General features: G+C 50.0%; 1 protein-coding gene and 1 pseudogene across 1 annotated transcript; both read right to left on the reverse strand.

Moving 5' to 3' along the window:
- Nucleotides 1–336: 336 nt before the first annotated feature.
- Nucleotides 337–5515, reverse strand: LOC112880607 (protein indeterminate-domain 4, chloroplastic-like). The gene is made up of 4 exons (XM_025945323.1): nucleotides 5363–5515; nucleotides 4459–4845; nucleotides 3904–4300; nucleotides 337–1739 (listed from the first exon to the last, which is right to left on the reverse strand). Exons 2-4 carry the CDS (start codon nucleotides 4607–4609, stop codon nucleotides 752–754), a joined length of 1536 nt encoding a protein of 511 aa, XP_025801108.1. The 5' UTR covers nucleotides 4610–4845; nucleotides 5363–5515; the 3' UTR covers nucleotides 337–751.
- A 320-nt stretch (nucleotides 5516–5835) lies between these two features.
- LOC112882411 lies at nucleotides 5836–10439 on the reverse strand (annotated as a pseudogene).
- Nucleotides 10440–18337: the final 7898 nt, after the last annotated feature.

Consider the following 18337-nt stretch of genomic DNA (forward strand, 5'->3'; position numbering starts at 1 on the left):
GCACACTGTAAATCCTTCCCTCTTATTATATGTGAGACTTGAGAGAGAAAACTGATGCACAGCAAGTCAAGCATCAGCCTGCACTGGGATGCGTGCTTTGGTCGATCTGCTTGTCGTAGCTTCCTGCGCTGTCCTGATCGACCTAGCGAAGCCCACAGTTTTGCCTACGGTTCGGCGTCCTGCACCGCCGGCCCCTTTCAACTTTGAAAGCAGCGCGACCCAGAGAAGAAACCAACATGAAATACCACCAGTTCACCACCACATCATCCTCATCATCATCATGCCACGGGAGCAGCTAGCTAGCGTATCCAGGAGAGCACGACGCAACAAGCAGTAAACGTCCAAAACATCCTGCTTGGATTCAGGTCCGGTCTCCGGCCTCCACATGATGAACTTGACATCAGGGGAGACCACCATTGAACTCCAGCCAAAAGTTTAACTGTTTAAGCACTTGGAAAACTCAACGAAATTGTACGGGAACAACGAAATTAAGTTGCATGAAGCTAGCCCTAGCCATGTCATGCATGGCACCATCATCTATCAACACAGAAATTTGAGAAAAATAAAACTAGATTAAGTTCACTTTGTCTCTCCGATCCCTCATTAGCTCACCTTCAATCCCATGCATGCGAAAGCTCGGTTTCACGTGCACGCGCCCGTCTGTTCATTGACTTCTTGGTTCTTGCATCTTCTCCTTGTTTTGTTGCTGTTGTTGTTGTTGTTCATTCCCTGATCCTATTCATCACATCGATCACTTCATCTGGGCCGGGTCCAGTGCGCCGATGTGGAGCCCGGGCGGCGCCATCGAGCCCCTGCCGACGCCGAGGAAGTCCCTCGTGCTCAGCTTGCCGTCGTCCACGGCCCCGAACCCTGCGCCGCTGGAGAAGCCGCCGCCGCCGCCGCCGCCGCCTCCCGCCAGAGAGTTCATGATGAGGTCATGAAAGTGCGCCTCGTGCGACGACGTCCCTTCTCCTGCGGCCCTGCTAGCCCCCTGGCCGCTGGCGGAGCTGAAGCCGGCGGCTCGGAGGAGCGCGCTGGGGCCGTTCTGGGCGCTCGACGTCGAGCCCATCTGGGCCGCCTTCATCAGGAGCGCCGTCGCCGAGTTCTGCGCCAGGCCGGCCGATGGAGATGAGTAGGGGAAGCTGCTGCAGCTGAGGTGGCTTCCCATGGACGCCATCACGCTGCCGTGATCGGCGTTGCCGCCGCCGCCGCCGCTGCCGTTGAATTGGTCTTGGACGACAAGGCGCGCGTCCTGGCCGCCGGCCGAGCCGCCGCCGCCGTTGCCAGAGAAGAAGCCGAGGTTCAGGAGGTTATTACCGTTGGCGTTGCTGCTGCCCGACTGGTGCTGCTGCTCGGGGAGTTGCATCAGGCCTTGGAAGGACGACTTGCTGTGAAGTAGAGACGAGCCCTGTCCACCCTGGGGGTCGTTGGAGAAGTCCTGGGCGGGAGTAGGAGCGCCGCCGCCGAGGAAGAAAGACGACGACGAGGCCGACGCCTGAGAACGGAACAAAGAGGGGCCCGAGGACGGTGGCATGATGTGGTCGAATTGAGCGGCCGCTGCTGCTGAAGAGGACTGGCCGGCTTGGTCTGCGAAGCCATGCATCTGGGCGGCGCCGCCGGAGAGCCCGAGGCTCATGCTGCCGGTGCCGACGTAGAGGCCAGCACCCAGTGGAGGCATCTGCGCGCTCTCACGAGCCAGCGCGTCGCAGAAAGCACGGTGGGTGATGAAGCTATCCCTCCTGCAGCACGCGTACGTGAAAAAGTCAAAAAATAAAGATATTCTCTGACGAACAGATATAAAAGATTACAGCTTGAACTTAGCAAATTTTGCAAGGATGATATCTTAAATTTATTTTTTTTAAAAAAACTTGGACATATTCTAAACATTCACGCTGTTTATCAGTGCTATTGATATAAAATCAAATCCTAAGATATACCCCCTCAAATGGAGCTTTGAATCTTTGATGTTGTTTTGGTATGAGCTTACAAATAGATGTTTTTGCTCTAGGCAAGTGGCAACATTCAATAGTCCACAAAATACCATGTTCGTTGCTTGTTGTCAGTGAGAAATATAAATAGGTATACAGCTAAGTTGTAAAATCAAGCAACAAGCAGAACAAGATATTTGGTGTTCTCTATGTTCTGTAACCCCGTGGCAAGCGATGGGTGCAGCACTGCAGGCACTCGAATTTGATTCAGATTCTCTCTGTCCTTTATGCATGAAGCTAAGACAACAGATAGTAGTTCAGAGTTTCAGGCTAGAGAGTACTGGAGAGACACAGTGGTAGTAGGAATAAGCAATCCAGCACAACCTTTTCTGTAATTTAAGATACAGACACAAAATCTTGAATGTGTAAAAATAAGCTCTACTCTATACGAGTCCCTTAACTAATATCAGGAAGGCTACCTCTGCATAGGAGCAAAAGTATAGTAAGGGGCTCATAGTCTGCTTACATGGCACTTTGCCTATGTGGAGGAGAGTCAAGGTATCAAGGAAAAATGAGAGAAGCGGGCTCTCATGCAACAGCGAGACTCTACATACAAGAAGCTACGAAACAAACAATGTAAATGCAGATGAAAGAGAGAGTGAGAGAGAAGATGGCCAACCTAATAGCCAACCCATCATGTCAGTGATTACTAATGATGGCTCTTGATGATGACATGCATGGTAACTCTACAATATAGTAGCCAGCTATGTATTAACATTGCTCTAGTATACAGTATTTATATATGAAGTGACAATTTTACAAGTAGCAGGTAAGCTACTTATTTATGGAGCAGAATATATGTACTGTATATGCGTGCTACTACATTTAATTAGTGAGTCAGGTGCTGATGACTACTCTTAAGTGTACTGTATAATTGCTGGAGCAACACTGCATGCATGTACAATGAGCACACACCTCTGCCAACACAACGTTCGGGTGAGTACAAACTGTGCTGGGTCGTGCAGTCCAAAACGTGCTTGAATTTCACAGAATTAAATGAGGAAATCAGCCCAAGATTTTCTCAAGGCCTAACACAGAAATCAGTCCACTTGATGCCATGTACTCCATTCTAACGCAGCTAGCTGGCTATGCACTACACACCAAGAGAAACAGAAGAAGATGCACATACACCAGCTGCAGTACAGACAACTGACAAATACAGGCCTGGGACACGTAAGAACGAGCGAAATGGAGCCGATTAACCGGAGCCAGCCGGCCGGAGGGGTCATAGCCAGCCGGCACCGGAGCGGAGCGCCGAGCGCGTGCGCGCCCCCGTTCCGGCGAGTCGCCATGCATCAGATGAGAAGGAAGGAAACCTGCTGGCCGCGTGGCTGCTTGCGGGAGGGCAATGCCGTCACGTGAAACAGGTAGGGATGCAGGTCTGCAGAGAGAGAGAGAGAGAGCAGGGCGTGGATTCCGATGTGAAAAAGGAGAGAAACTGCCCTCAAATGACCATGTCAGGAAGTGTGCTGCGCGCATATCTCCAGTCCCCTCCCGACAACAGCATTCAGGTGGGAGCTTGCGCTCTCCCCCTACTCTCTCTCTCCTCTCCGGCTCTCCCTATCTGCTATCTCCAGCAGCCTGCGGCCCGCCGCCCCCTTGCCCAGGAATCCTACACCAGCAAGCAACGCGCACAACACGCACCTTCACTGCAACTGACAGCCACAACCTAGCTCTCCTCATCACCAACGGACCGATTCATCATGGCACAATCATGCGAGACAACCCATAAAGAAATGGGGGGAAGAAACGGCAAACAACCTATAGCTAGAATCCAGCCATCTGCACGCGTGCGCGCGTGTGCTGGTTCGAGGAGAAAGAAACCGATCTTGTCGACACATCGAGGAACAAACAGCAACGGATTGTCCGGCCGGCCGGCCGGGGAGGATGGACGGAGAGGATCATCGGAACGGACCTGGAGAAGAGCGTGCCGCAGTCGCAGCGGTACTCGCGGGTGCCGCAGGTCTTGGAGTGCGCCTTCCAGTCCGACTGCACGGCGTAGCGCTTGTTGCACTTGTCGCACTTCCACTTCTTCTCGCCGTGCTTGCGGCAGTAGTGCTTCTTGATCCCGGTGAGGTCGCCCAGCGCCCGGGACGGGTCGTGGTGCACGCACGTCGGCTCCGGGCACAGGTACACCCGCCGCCGGGCCTCCTTGGGGTTCTTCTGCTTCAGCTTCCACGGCAGGTTGTGGCCGCGCCGGTGGAGCTGCAGGTTCTGCTCGCGCTGGAACCCCTTGTTGCACACCTCGCACACGAACCGGTTCGTCGCCAGCAGCGTCCGCGGCGACAGCGCGATCACCTCCGCGTCGGGGTCTGCATGCGCGCACGCACGATCGACGCATCAGACGGCGCAGGAAATCAAATCATCAGACAACACATGAAATTAATCATCGGATCGAACGAATCAACAAGCTCATGATCATCAATCTTATATATCATCAGAGTGGTAGCTAGGGTTAGGGGAGACTTGCTTGGATTGCCGGGCTGGTTCCTCTTCTTCTTGGGCGGCGCGGCGGCGGCGCCGGGAGCGGCGGCCGCGGAGTTTTGCTGCAGAGAGGGGCCCTGTGGCTGCATCTGGGTGTCGCCGAGCCCGAAGAAGGGCGCGGACGAGGCGGCCGCCATCGGAAGAAGAAAACAGACAACACGGCCTCGGCGGCCGCAAAACACACTTACCCTCCCTGGCTTCCTTCTTGCCCCCTTTGACTCACTCAGCAGCAGGTTGCGCAAACTGGCAGCTACCCCCCTCGTCGGACTCTACTCTCAGGTGACCGACGACCAGTCCAGGTCACAGAGAGGCGACATGGCACGCAGGCGCCGTGTATCTTTCCGCCTCTCGCTCCCGGCGTCTTCTGGATGATCTGGACAAAGAGCGGAGCAAGAAGAGAACGAAAACAGAGAAGACAGCCGTGTGAGATGGAGATAAATATGACCAGGATTTAGCTGTAAGCTAGCAGCAACGGATCGATAAATCTGTGCGTACGTGCGTCACGGGACACACACCAAACCAAATAAACTCCCATCCCTTCCGTGAGCAAACGAACAAAGCGATCGAGGGAGATGACAAACGAGTTGCACTCACACGCACACGAAACAAGGCAAGGAAGAAATCAGACCCTGTGCCAAGAGCTCAAACGAGGAACAGGTAGAAAGAGAGAGATTGGGGAAAGGCAACTGGCTTGACTAGCAGCCGCGCTTGGAATCGGAGAGCAGATGGCAATCCGCGAGCCAGCCAGCCAACCAACAAACGCTCGGAAACAACAAGGGGAACGCAGCAGACCTCCGGGAATCGATTAAAAACAGCGCCCGCAAGATGATGAACCGAGGGAAAACGCCGAGGAATTTACGCGAGGGAGGACAGGAGGAGGCGAGCCCTACCGCTTGTTGCTTTCCCCTCCGCCTCTTCCCTCCGCTGCTTTGGAGTTTAGGATGACATCTCCCAGCTCGAGAGAGGAGAGGAACAGTGGTGGGAGTGGTTGGGAGCGCTGCCTGCCTGCCTCTCTCTCGCCAATATATGCTGCACCGTGGAGCGGAGGAGGGAGAGAAGCAGGTGGAGGGTCGCACGGCCCACGCGGCGCGTGGGGCCCGCTGGGGCCCACAGGTCTCAAGCGGCCAGATTACACTGCGATGCGTGTCCTGATGAGGTCCTGACCGATGGACAGTTGACGCACACGACGCTCCTGCACATCCCGCTGCACGGCGCCGGACACTTTCGATTTTGAAAGCGGCGCGACCCGGAGGAGAAACCACAGCATGAAATATAGCCACGACCACAGCAGCAGCATCATCGAGCAAGGAGAGCAGCTAGCGTATCCAGAAAGAGCACGAGGCAACAAGCAGTAAGCGTCCAAAGCATCCTGCTTAGATTCAGGTCCGGTCTCCGGCCTCCACATGATGAGCTTGGGCATCAGGGGAGACAGGCAGGCCACCAGCCGAAATTCAAGCGATTGGGAATAAAACTCCACGGGATTGTACCAAACAAATAGCAAAATTAAGCCGCCGCCGCATGTGCAGCCCTGGCCATGTCACGGCACCATCAAACACAGAGATTAAAGGAAACCGAAATTAACTAGATTAAGTTCACTCTCCGTCGACGTCGTCTCTCCGATGTCCGGTTCCTCACTAGATAGCTTACCTTCCACGCGCGCGAAAGCTCTCGCTTTCACGGGCAGGCCCGTCGATGTCCTTATTGACTCCATCTTCTTGTTTTGTTGTCGCTGTTCGTTCCCCGGTCGACCATCATGCTTCACTTCATCTGGGCCGGGTCCGGCGCGCCGCCGATGCGGGGGCGCCACCGTCGCGCCCGTTCCGACGCCGAGGAGGTCCCGTGTGCTCAGGTTGCCATGCCGTCGTCGTCCATGGCCCCGAACCCTGCGGCGGCGCCGGAGAAGGCGCCTCCGCCGCCTCCCGCGAGAGAGTTCATGATGAGGTCATGGAAGTGCGCCGCGTGCGACGACGTCGCTTCTCCTGCGGCTGTCCTGCTGGTTCCCTGGCCGCTGCTGGCGGCGCCGAAGCCGGCCGCGCGGAGCAGCGCACTGGGGCCGTTGTCGGCGCTCGACGTCGAGCCCATCTGGGCCGCCTTCATCAGGAGCGCCGTCGCCGAGTTCTGCGGCAGGCCGGCCGATGGAGATGAGCTGTACAGCGAAGGGAAGCCCCCGCTGAGGTGGCCATGGCTTCCGACGGACGCCATCACGCCGCCGTGCTCGGCATTGCCGCCGCCCCCGTTGAATTGGTCTTGGATGACAAGGCGTGCGTCCTGGCCGCCGGCAGAGCCGCCGTCGTTGCCAATGTCAGAGAAGCACCCGAGGTTCAGCAGGTTGCCGGTGGCATTGCTGCTGTCCGGCTGGTGCTGCTGCTTGGGGAGTTGCATCATGCCATGGAAGGGCGACTTGCCGTGAAGCAGAGACAAGCCCTGGCCGACCTGGGAGTAGTCAGTTAGTCACCGTCCTCGGAGAAGTCCTGGGCGGGAGAAGGAGCTTTGCCGCCAAGCAAGAATGACGAGGAGGACGGCGCCTGAGAACGGAGCATGGAGGGGCCTGATGAGGACGATGGCATGATGTGGTCAAACTGCACGGCTGCTGCTGCTGCTGCTAAAGAGGACTGGCCGGCTTGATCTGCCAAGCCATGAATCTGGGTGGCCACGCCGGAGAGCCCGAGGCTAATGCTGCCGGAGCTGACATTAAGGTCAGCTTCCACGGGTGTCACCTCCGCGCTCTCACGGCGAGGCGCCATGTTGCAGAAAGAGCGGTGGGCAGCGAAGGTGTCCTTCTGCATGCGCACGTGAAAATGTCAAAATCTAAAGATATTCAGATGTGCACAGGACTAGAAAGAGTACAGCTTGAACTTACCAAACTTTGCAAGGATATCTCAAATCGATAAAAAGTTTTACTAGGATATTCTAAAATATTCACATTATTTATTAATAAATAATACATCAATGCAATCGTTACAAATTAAATCAAATCCCAAGATAGACGTGCTCAAAATCAAAATTAGATGTTGTTTTGGACTCTGTTGAAGTGGGTTTACAAATGCTCAAAATCTTCTTTTCTCTTTTGGCAAGTGGCAACATTGAATGGTTCACAAAATAATACCATGTCGATTGCTTTGGTAGTGGGAATTATACACAGATATACAATTAACTGGAAAATCATGCCAAAAGCCAAACAAGATATTAACAAAAGGTAGTTCGGGGCTTCGCACTACCGAGGTCTAGGGTCAATACGTTGCAGTAATCAGTAATTTAGCATAATCTTTTTACTACAGATTTTGTCAACATCAAGCTACTGCTATTTTGCACATCCAGCAATTGAATTTGTGATATTCCGCTAAAGACAAAAAAAATTCATCCAGTATGCTGCACTCAAGTAAAAAAATGTTCCTGTAGAAATTAGCTGCTCTAGAAAAAAATGTCTCGTTCAAGAAAAAAAATGTTATGGCTTCACATGGAAAATGTTCCTATATGAATAAAAATGTTCCGAAAGGTAATCTAGATGGTCCAAAAGAGTAACGGTAAGCAAAATATCACTTACCTTACATTGAGATAGACCATTTCAGTAATTAAAGATCACATACAAGATCTTGAATGTGTAAAATAAAATCACATACTTAATATGAAATGAATATCTACCTGACCAGTTATCCTTTTTCTTTTGGAAGGAAGGCTACTTATTTATTGAGTGACAAATTTACGGGTGGCAAAAGGTTACTTATTTATTGACTGACAATTTTACAAGTGGCAGAATGCTACTTATTTACGGAGCTGAATATAATACTACTGCATGTGTGTGCTACTACATTTATTGAGCGAATCATATGCTATCTAGGGCTCGAGGCGTAATTAAGTATACCGAATATTTGCTGGAGCGTACAATACAATGAGCTAGCACAAGCCCATGTTAATACAGCACTTGACTGAATACAATAATCTGTATTATTAGGCCGCCTCCAACACAGGCTGAACGACATCGTTAGCCTACGTGGAACTGAGACAATTGAAAAAGTAAAAAACTTTTTTCCAGCACTCCCTGATTTCTACAGCTCCGGCAAACGTGCCATGCGTTAGCGTCGAAACAACCGCTAGCGCAGCAAGATTCGTAGGATTTCTCTCAACACCACCTCAGCCCAGGCTGACGATATGGTCGCCTGTTGGAGGAGGCCTTAGGCTGTTCAAATCAAAACCATGCTAGAATTTCACATATATATCTCAAGATTTCGGTCAAAATATTTTCTTGAGAACTTACAGAGAGATCAGTCCAAGTGACGCCATGCACTCTAATGCAGCGATAATGCACAACATACCAAGTGAAACGGAAGATAGACACCAGGCACCAGCTGTAGTACAAAATAACAAAAATACGGCTCTATCTTTCTACCTCTAACAGCCCCCAGCGCAGGAATCCTATACCAGCAAGCTACACACACAATATCCTCTGGCTACTGACAGCCCTAAGGCACCGCCAACACACATAAAGCTAGATACAACCGATTCATCATGACACAATCATGCTCATGCAAAACAACAATCGATATAATAAAGAAATATGCAGGAAGAAACGGCAAGAAAGCTATAATCCAGCCAAGTGCTTGCGTGTGTGTCTTGGCTCTAGCAGAAACTGATCTTGTCAATATGCCGAGGAACAAAACAAACAACCAAAGGCCGGCCCGGCCCCGGCCGGGAACGGGCGGAGGAATTGAACGGACCTGGAGAAGAGCTCGCCGCAGTCGCAGCGGTACTCGCGCGTGCCGCAGGTCTGGGAGTGCGCCTTCCAGTCGGCCTCCACGGCGTAGAGCTTGTCGCACTTGCCGCACTTCAACGTCTTCTCGCCGTGCTTGGGCAGTAGTGCTTCTTGATCCCCGTGAGGTCGCCCAGCGCCCGGGACGGGTTGTGGTGCACGCACGTCGGCTCCGGGCACAGGTACACCCGCCGACGGGCCTCCTTGGGGTCCTTCTGCTTCAGCTTCCACGGCAGGTTGTGGCCGCGCTGGTGGAGTTGCAGGTTCTGCTCACGCTGGAGCCCCTTGTGGCACACCTCGCACACGAACGGCTTCGTCGCCATCAGCGTCCGCGGCGACAGCGCGATCACCTCCGCGTCAGGTTCCGCGCGGACGACGACAACCACGCAAGTCGTATCATCAGACACCAATTAGAAAACATATGTAGGAAAAATTTATGTTCAAGGGTTGGGGGGCTTGCTTGGATTGCCTGACGGCGGGTTCCTCCTCTTCTTGGGCGGCGGCGGCGGCGGCACGGCATCGGGAGCTACCACGGAGTTTTGTGCAGGAGCAAAGCCCTGTGGTTGCATCTGCTTGTTGTCGAGCCCAAAGAAGAACGCGGACTAGGCGGCCGCCAGCCGAAGAAAACAACTTACCCTCTCTAGCTTCCTTGCTCCTGTTGGCTCACTCAGCAGGTTGTGCGGTTGTGCTACTCTGACAGGCCAGGAGAATAGCTATATATGTCACACGCACTGCAAAACCTAGTGCTATTACCTGAAGAGGATGTGCACGTGCAGGAGAAACGAAACGGTTAGATTATATAATTATCAGCAGTGCAGCAGCCCAGGCCCACAACCTCAAGAGGAGACATGCACCGCTCGCGGGAGACGTGGCACACCTCGCACATGAACCGGTTGGTCGCCATCAGCGTCCGCGGTGATAGCACGATGACCTCCGCGTCAGGTTCTGCGCGGATGACGAAAACACACGCTGTATCAGAAAACGATTAGAAAACCTGTATAGGAAAAAAATTCATGTTCAGATTGAACGAACAAGCTCATCAATCGTATCATTTAGAGGACTCGCTTGGATTACCTGGTGGGTTCCTTTTCTTCTTAGGGCGGCGGAGGCGGCGGCGCGGCACCGGGAGCTGCCACGGAGTTTTGTGCCGGAGTGGAGCCCTATGGCTGCATCTAGGTGTCGCCGAGCCCAAAGATGAACGCGGATGAGGCGGCCACCATCGGAAGAAAACAACTTACCCTCTCTAACTTTCTTGCCCTGTTGGCTCACTCAACAGGTTGTGCCGCTGGAAGCAGGTGTCCGACCAGGGGAATAGCTACATGTAACGCGCGCTACAAAATCTGGTGCTATCGCCTGAAGAGGATGTGCGCATGCGGGAGAAACGAATCGGCCCGGAATCTGATTGTCAGTAGCGCAGTAGCCCAGGCGCACAACCTCGTGGGGAGACATGCATCAGGAGACATGCACCGCACGTGGGAGACGTGGCACACCTCGCACGCGAACCAGTTCGTCGCCATCAACGTCCATGGGGATAGCGCGATGACCTTTGGGTCAGGTTCTGCGCGGGCACCGACAACGTGCGTATGAGTGCGATCTGTTTGTCATCTCTTTTTTCTTTATCAAATACGTAAGAGAATTGTGCATCTTTATATTAAGTATTTATAACTCGCGGAAGCATCACCCTCTATATTAAATGTCTACAACGCGCGGAAGGCCCTCCCCCCCCCCCCCCAAACTCTCTTCTCTGTTTTCCTCTTTGTCCTTTATATCAAATCGGATCTTTCGGAAGATGCCGCAAGTGAGGTAGAGAGATACACAATGCTTGCCATATCGCCTCTATGTGACTGGACTGATCGTTCACCTAAGAGAGTGGCACAACCGCACAACCTACTGAGTGAGCCAACAGGGGCAAAGAAGCTATGTCACCTCTTTGTGATTGGGATTGGTCGTTTACCTAAGAGAGTGGCACAACCGCACAACCTGCTAGTGAGCCAACACGGGCAAAGAAGCTAGGGAGGATAAGCTGTTTTCTTCCAATGGCAGCCGCCTCGTCCGCGTTCTTCTTTGCGCTCGGCGACACGTAGATTCAGCCATAGGGCTCCACTTCGGTACAAAACGCGGTGGCGGCGGCGCCCAAGAAGAAGAGGAACATGTAACATCCTAGTTTTTATTACCATTGAAAGATATTTTCAAGTCAATCCCTAATTCCTTCTCCACTAAGCAAGAGAGAGATATTTTCAAGTCAACCCCTAATTCCTTCCCCACTAAGCAAGAGAGAGATATTTTCAAGTCAACCCCTAGTTCCTTCTCCACTAAGCAAGAGAGATATTTTTAAGGCAAATCTCTAGTTCCTTCTCCACTAAGTAAGAGAGAGATATTTTCAAGTCAACCCTCTAGTTCCTTCTTCACTAAGCAAGAGTGAGACCATGGCTCCCCTTGACCTATAAATAGAGCCCCCCTTTTGACGTGGCATCCACCCATGAGCAAGGTAGATGAGTTGTGGTAGGGCTAGGAGGGTGAGTGTTGGACTAGCCACTTAAACATGTGTGTTCCTTCGTAACCTTGTCGCTCCAATAAGGTAAGTATTTTTATAAGTATTAGACTCCCGGTTAAACTAGTAACGTAAAATAATACTAACGTTATAAGAGGTATTACGTAACTACGAGGCCGACTATTTTATACTCTTGCCTTGCGTTAAGTACATTCGTTCCCTTCAGTAACCAGCTTACGCATGCTTGCACCTACGATAACAATCACCCCACCCCTTTCTATAGAAGCCTCTCGGGTCACCGCACCACGCCATAATTCCCAGATAATCATGACAGCACCTACCTTGTTCGCCATAACTTCATCATTCCTTGTAAGCCACAGAATACCCACACCATTGACCTTGAAATAACCCATCGTGCAAATATGGCGGCACCCACCTCGCCATAAATCGGGGTCGTCGCACACAGTGCCGGCCTAGATTTTTCCACCGCGCGAATCGCCTCACCTCGTTCATAAAAGAAGCCGACGCCCCTCCCTGCCGTCCTCACCCGCACTCGCTCCCGCTCGCGCATGCGCGACACGCCGGCCCCACGACGGGACCGCGCACTGCCGTCGGCACCACGCCGTGCCGCCCACCTCTGCGTCCCCACCTCGCCCACGCCGCTGCAGCGTCCTCGCCGGCTTTGCCGCCTCGACGCTCGCGCCTTCAACGCTGCCCCTGTTTGAGTTGACGGCGAGCTGCCGCAGCCCACGCCGTCGCCCGTCCCTGTGCGACGCCGCTGCTGCTCCCCTCGCCTATAAAAGGAGCAAGGCCGTGACGAACCCCATCATCAGCCCAAGCACACTGAGCCGTTTCACTCCGCTAGCTAAACCACTTCTCACGAGCCCAGCTCACTCACGAGACGAAGCTCCAACAGTTAACCCTCTTCCTCGAGCTGTTCCGCGCCAAGGTGAGATAGCAGGCAGCCCCCGACCATTAACTCCGCAGTACTAATAAAGGCCCAAAACACCCACCAGGCCGTGAGCACCTAATCCAAATCATTCTATTAAAATACCAACCAATACTGTAAACCCAATATCTCCTTCATATCAACTCCTCTTCACACAACTCTTTTTCCTAAACTCTCCTCAAAACATATACTATCTATTCCTCCTATTTTCATCTCCATTTGAGCTTATTTTATAGCTTGCTTGTTGAAAGTACGCCTAGAGGGGGGGTGAATAGGCGATCGTTGCTTAAAACCTGCACACAAAAATCTCAGCCCGAGGTTGCCTGGCGGACTGTCCGCTGGGAGTGTCCGCTGGGCACATCCAACGTCCGCTGGGAGGTCTCGGGAATGGAATGTAATCTTTCGAAGAATAGAACTTGTATACCAAATTCCACTTGAATAGAAAGACTCTAATACAAGTGATGAACACTAAATGTGGAAGCAATCTAGTTCAAAGTAAGTACACAAGTAGATCGGGCAAGAATACTAGACGAAGGTAAGAATAACAAAAACACTAGAATGAAGTAAGATAATCAAGCACAAGAGACACAAGATTTTCACCCGAGGTTCGAATCCACTCAAAGATTCTACGTCCCTGTTGAGGAGTCCACGAAGGACCGGGTTCCTCTCAACCCTTTCCTCTCTCAAGCAACCACAAAGGTCAAACTTGAGCTTTTCACTAGCAACAAGGGTAATACAAACTTCTCAATCCAACCACACCACGAGTTGGTTGTTCTTGAGCACCTCTAACCGTCTAGGAGCCAAGCTCCAAGAGTAATAGATGTGGAAAGTGTTGGAGAATGCCAAGAGATGCCCAAGAGAGGTGAATCTCTTGGGGAGAACTTGAATCTTGCTTGGATCTTGCTCAAATCAAACCCTAGGCCAAGGATTTGGAGTTGGGAAGCTAGGGTTTCACTTTGGGAAGCTTTGGAGTGCTTAGAATGTGCTTGAGACTCAGTTTCACAGGTTAGGCAAGAGTTAGGGTTCGTTTGGGTGCGAGGGAAGTATAAATAGTGCCTCATAAAAACTAGCCGTTGGGCTGTTTTTAGTGACCTGGCGGACTGTCCACCAGGCCTGGCGGACTGTCCGCCAGGAGCTCTCGGATTTAGGCTGATTAAGCGCCCTGGCGGACTGTCCGCCAGGACTGGCGGACTGTCCGCCAGGAGCTCTCGGATTTGCATAAATTTCTACAAGGCTTACTCTCCGGATTTGATTTATTGGTGATCTTCCACACACTTTCCACATCCCCCTTGATAGTACGGTATACCTAAACTCAAGAAAAACATAAAACAAATAAATTTCTCCACTTGCAACTCTTTTCTTGATCCGGTACCGTTCTCCAATTTTGAATGGTCATCAGGATTCACTCCTTTTTCTTTTCTCCTTTTTGGTTTCTTTGACCCCTGCTCATTATACTCAATTGAAGCATTAGATACTCATTTAGGTTGTTATTAATCACCAAAATAGGTTATTAGGCCTAGATGCACTTTCAATCTCCCCCTTTTTGGTGATTGATGACAACCTAAATGAACCAATAAAAACAATAAATTCAATAGAGCTTGAAGAAATATATATGTGAAGAGCTCCCCCTTAATCCTTGCATCCACAAGATATTCATGAACCAATATAACCAAGATTAGATAAACAAGGTTAAGCAATGAGTTCACAATCATAGCATAGCATCATCCATAAATAAGTTATTACAAACCAACTTAGTTCAAATACTAGATAAACAATAAACACATAGTCTCACATACATCCAAATAAGTTTTTAACGGCACTCAAGCTCACCGTGACTCTAAGAACACACTAAGATACAATCTTTTCTCCCCCTTTGGCATCAAGCACCAAAAAGAGAAAAGACTAATGGAAGCTAGGAGCAGCAATCACTCATCATCGTCATCATCATCAACATCATAATGCTCCCATTCAGCCGGAAAGTCCCTAGGAGGAGAAGATGGAAATGCGGGCCAATCCGTCTCCTCAATGCCAAGGTGGCGCTCAATCCTGTTGATGCTCTGCTGATTTGCCCGAGCATGAGCGCGAACTACATCATTGGTGTTGCGGCATACCTTGAAGAGAGACTTCAAGCCAGAGATAAAGGCATTTCCTTTCCTGCGAGGACGAGTCCTAGAGGAGGAAGGCATCGCTGAAGTGGAGGGCATATCCATAGTGGGCTGGGGTGGAGAATGAGCTGATGGAGGAGACTCGCCTTCTGGTGGAAACTCTTGCTCCTTGGGAGGCTGTGGACAATATGGTGCATGGATCGTGTCATATCCAAACTCCATACCCGTCACGGCATTAATCATCCTTTGGATGTATGGAGCATAGATAACTGGATTACTGCCATGATGGAGCATATACCTCAATTCTGTCCAGAAGAAGTGAAAGACACTGAAGGGCGGGTGATCAAAGTCCATAGCCAAGAGAAGCGACTTGACCGTACCATGAATCTTGGTGCGATCACCCCTCTTGGGAGTCAAGGTCTCCCGGAATATCCTGTTCATGATCTCCATATATGGACGTAGTCCATGAGTCGTCGCTAAATCCGGATCCTCATCCCGATAGAGAGTCATAAGAGCTTCATCTGTTGGATTGATTTCATCGTGAATCTCCATCTCATCTAGAGTGTCATCAAGCTTGAGGATAGTGGCAAATTGCTTGTATGAAACCCAGAAGGCACGCCCTTGAATATTGAAGTGAATAAAGGAATTCTTGCCCTCACCTTCAAACCAAGCAGTGGAGCAAAATTGAGCAACTAGCTCATTGTTCCAATTTTGATTGAGGGCTAAGAATTCATAGAGGCATTTCTTCTCACATTCTCTTATGACCAAGTCAAAGGTTGGATTATTTTTCTCACCCATTTCAACCCAATTGATGTACTTGGAGACTGTGATAGCATTCTTTTTCTCAATGAAGACGGATATGTACCAGTCAGCTTGAAATTTGCTCCAAAATCTCCTATCCGGGATGTACTTCTCATACTCATAAGGATTTTCCCTTCTCTCTTTGAAGACAGCACCTCCTTGCTTTGTGGTGTAATCAATTCGCCTTACTCCAACATCACCGACGTTGACCCTAATGTACTCCGGTCTGTATATGATGTACTTCCGGTAGGGTTGGAGTGGAGGGTAATCATCAAGGTTAGGAACTGACTCTTGAGGCACATCTTGAGGTTGAGCAGCCCTTTGGTGACTACGCCTGGGTGCCGCATGGCTAGAACCACCCATTTGGCTAGCTCGACTCATTGGAATTTTGGGTGTTGGCTTCCTTTTGCGCTTAGGTGGAGGAATGACTTCCACTTCTTCAATCTCATCCGAATTAGAGTCGGAAGCGGGATCATGCATGAATTTGGTCCGCCTCTCATGCACCATCTGAACATGTATAGGAAGTATAGTGCATGATTAGAAGAAATGAAAGAATGAATGTTAACAAACACGGGAGTAGGTGGGAAGATACAGAACAGACCCTTCCTGGCGGACAGTCCGCCAGGCCTGGCGGACTGTCCGCCAGGAGGGTTCGGTTTTGAACTTCCCGCGAAATCACGCGATGTTAAGGATTAGTTTGTTGAGGCTCAAACTTTGTAGGCATGTTTTAGATGATAATGGAAGGCTAGAAATAAATTTTGAGCAACTTGGGATGGATAGATTTGGAGATCGGGTTAAATCAAAGTTTTAGGTATGAAATGAGCATGAACAAGTGAACTTGAAACCTAGCCATCCATTCTTCAAGATTTTCAAGGAGTAGCATGCTCTACCTAGCAGGAATTCATAGCTAAAAGCATTCCTCAAGATATGCATCGAGTAGAGAGATCGATCGAAGATTGCAAATACCTTGTTCTTGCCCTAGGTTGAACGTAAGAGAGATTCCAATGGATGAAAAAACCCAAAGGAGGAAGGTCCTTGTTGCACGAAGAGAAGCTTCCCTTGCCGTGGATGGGTGGAAGCTTTGGTTCCACGGACAATGGAGGTGGTGTCCGTTGGGAGGAGGAGAGAGTGAGTGAGAAAGAGGAGAGGGTGTTGTGTTTGTGTGTATGAGAGAGGGGAGTGAATGAGCAGCCACAAAGAAGGAGAAGGACCTTTTGGACTTACACCCACGGACATGAGGCAGTGGGGCCACAAGAAAATGCATTAGAGATAAGAGGATGGCCTGCTCTGCTAGCTGACCCCGAGCCCTCCTGGCGGACAGTCCGCTAGGCCTGGCGGACTGTCCGCCAGGAGCTCTCAGCCAGCAGACTCTCCGCTCTCACTTAATCTATCCAAATATTCAAATAACTTAGAGATAATATTGGATGTATATGATATAGAATATTTGGGATATAATACATGGTTTTTCAAGAGAACTTCATATAAAAATGACCATGTTAACCAATTCGATTCAAACGATCAAGAGAATCCAATGTTTTCACAAACAAGGCATACAATACTTTGAAAATCATTTTGTCATTAAACGGATTACCATTGGACAAGCAGGTGTGCAACACTTCATTCCAAATTTCTAGAATCAATGATGTTTAACTCATTCCTTAATGCACAGAATCTTTTCTCATCTAAGGGTTTGGTGAAGATATCGGCAACTTGGTCGTTTGTTCTCACATGAGAGATCTCTATGTCTCCTTTAAGATTGTGATCTCTTAAGAAATGATGCCGGATATCTATGTGTTTGGTTCTAGAATGCTCACAAGGATTTTCGGCTATTTTAATGGCACTCTCATTGTCACATAGGAGTGGAATACGATTCAAGGTGTAACCGTAATCCTTTAGAGTTTGTCGCATCCACAAAAGTTGAGCACAACAATGTGCGGCTGCAACATACTCCGCTTCGGCTGTGGAAAGAGCAACGGAATTTTGTTTCTTAGATGCCCATGATACAAGGGATTTACCCAAAAATTGGCAAGTCCCGGATGTGCTTTTCCTATCAATTTTGCATCCGGCATAATCCGCATCGGAATAGCCAACTAGTTTGAAATTTGAACCTTTTGGATACCAAAGACCTAGGTGAGATGTATGAACTAAATATCTCATGATTCTTTTAACAGCTCTCAAATGGCATTCCTTAGGATTTGATTGAAATCTTGCACATAAACAAACACTAAGCATAATATCGGACCTAGATGCACAAAGGTAAAGTAGTGAGCCAATCATGGATCGATATACCTTTTGATCCACGGATTTACCTCCAATATCAAGGTCAAGATGCCCGTTTGTCCCCATGGGGGTCTTGATTGGCTTTGCGTTTTCCATGTTAAACTTCTTGAGTATGTCATGGGTGTACTTGGTTTGGCATAGGAATGTCCCTTCCTTGAGTTGCTTGACTTGAAATCCTAGGAAGAAGTTCAACTCTCCCATCATAGACATCTCAAATCGCTTAACCATTGTTTGACTAAACTCATCACAACAACCTTTGTTAGTGGAACCAAATATAATGTCATCAACATATATTTGGCAAACAAATAAATCATTACCAACTTTTCTAGTGAATAAGGTAGAGTCGGCTTTACCAATTTTAAAACCATTTTCAATGAGAAAATCCCTAAGGCATTCATACCATGCTCTAGGAGCTTGCTTAAGCCCATAGAGCGCCTTATGGAGTTTGTAAACATGGTTAGGATACGCTTCTTCCTCAAATCCCGGTGGTTG

The sequence above is a fragment of the Panicum hallii genome, chromosome 2 (assembly GCF_002211085.1).
Source record: "Panicum hallii strain FIL2 chromosome 2, PHallii_v3.1, whole genome shotgun sequence".
Lineage (NCBI taxonomy): Eukaryota > Viridiplantae > Streptophyta > Magnoliopsida > Poales > Poaceae > Panicum > Panicum hallii.

Bases quoted from the DNA above. Each gene is read 5' to 3' on its own strand.
- LOC112880607 (XM_025945323.1), bottom strand. From the start codon at position 4,609: ATGGCGGCCGCCTCGTCCGCGCCCTTCTTCGGGCTCGGCGACACCCAG. The intron at 4,301-4,458 runs GCAAGTCTCCCC...GCGCGCATGCAG, and splicing joins GAACCAGCCCGGCAATCCAA to ACCCCGACGCGGAGGTGATC. The intron at 1,740-3,903 runs GTCCGTTCCGAT...CGCGTGCTGCAG, and splicing joins TGCGGCACGCTCTTCTCCAG to GAGGGATAGCTTCATCACCC.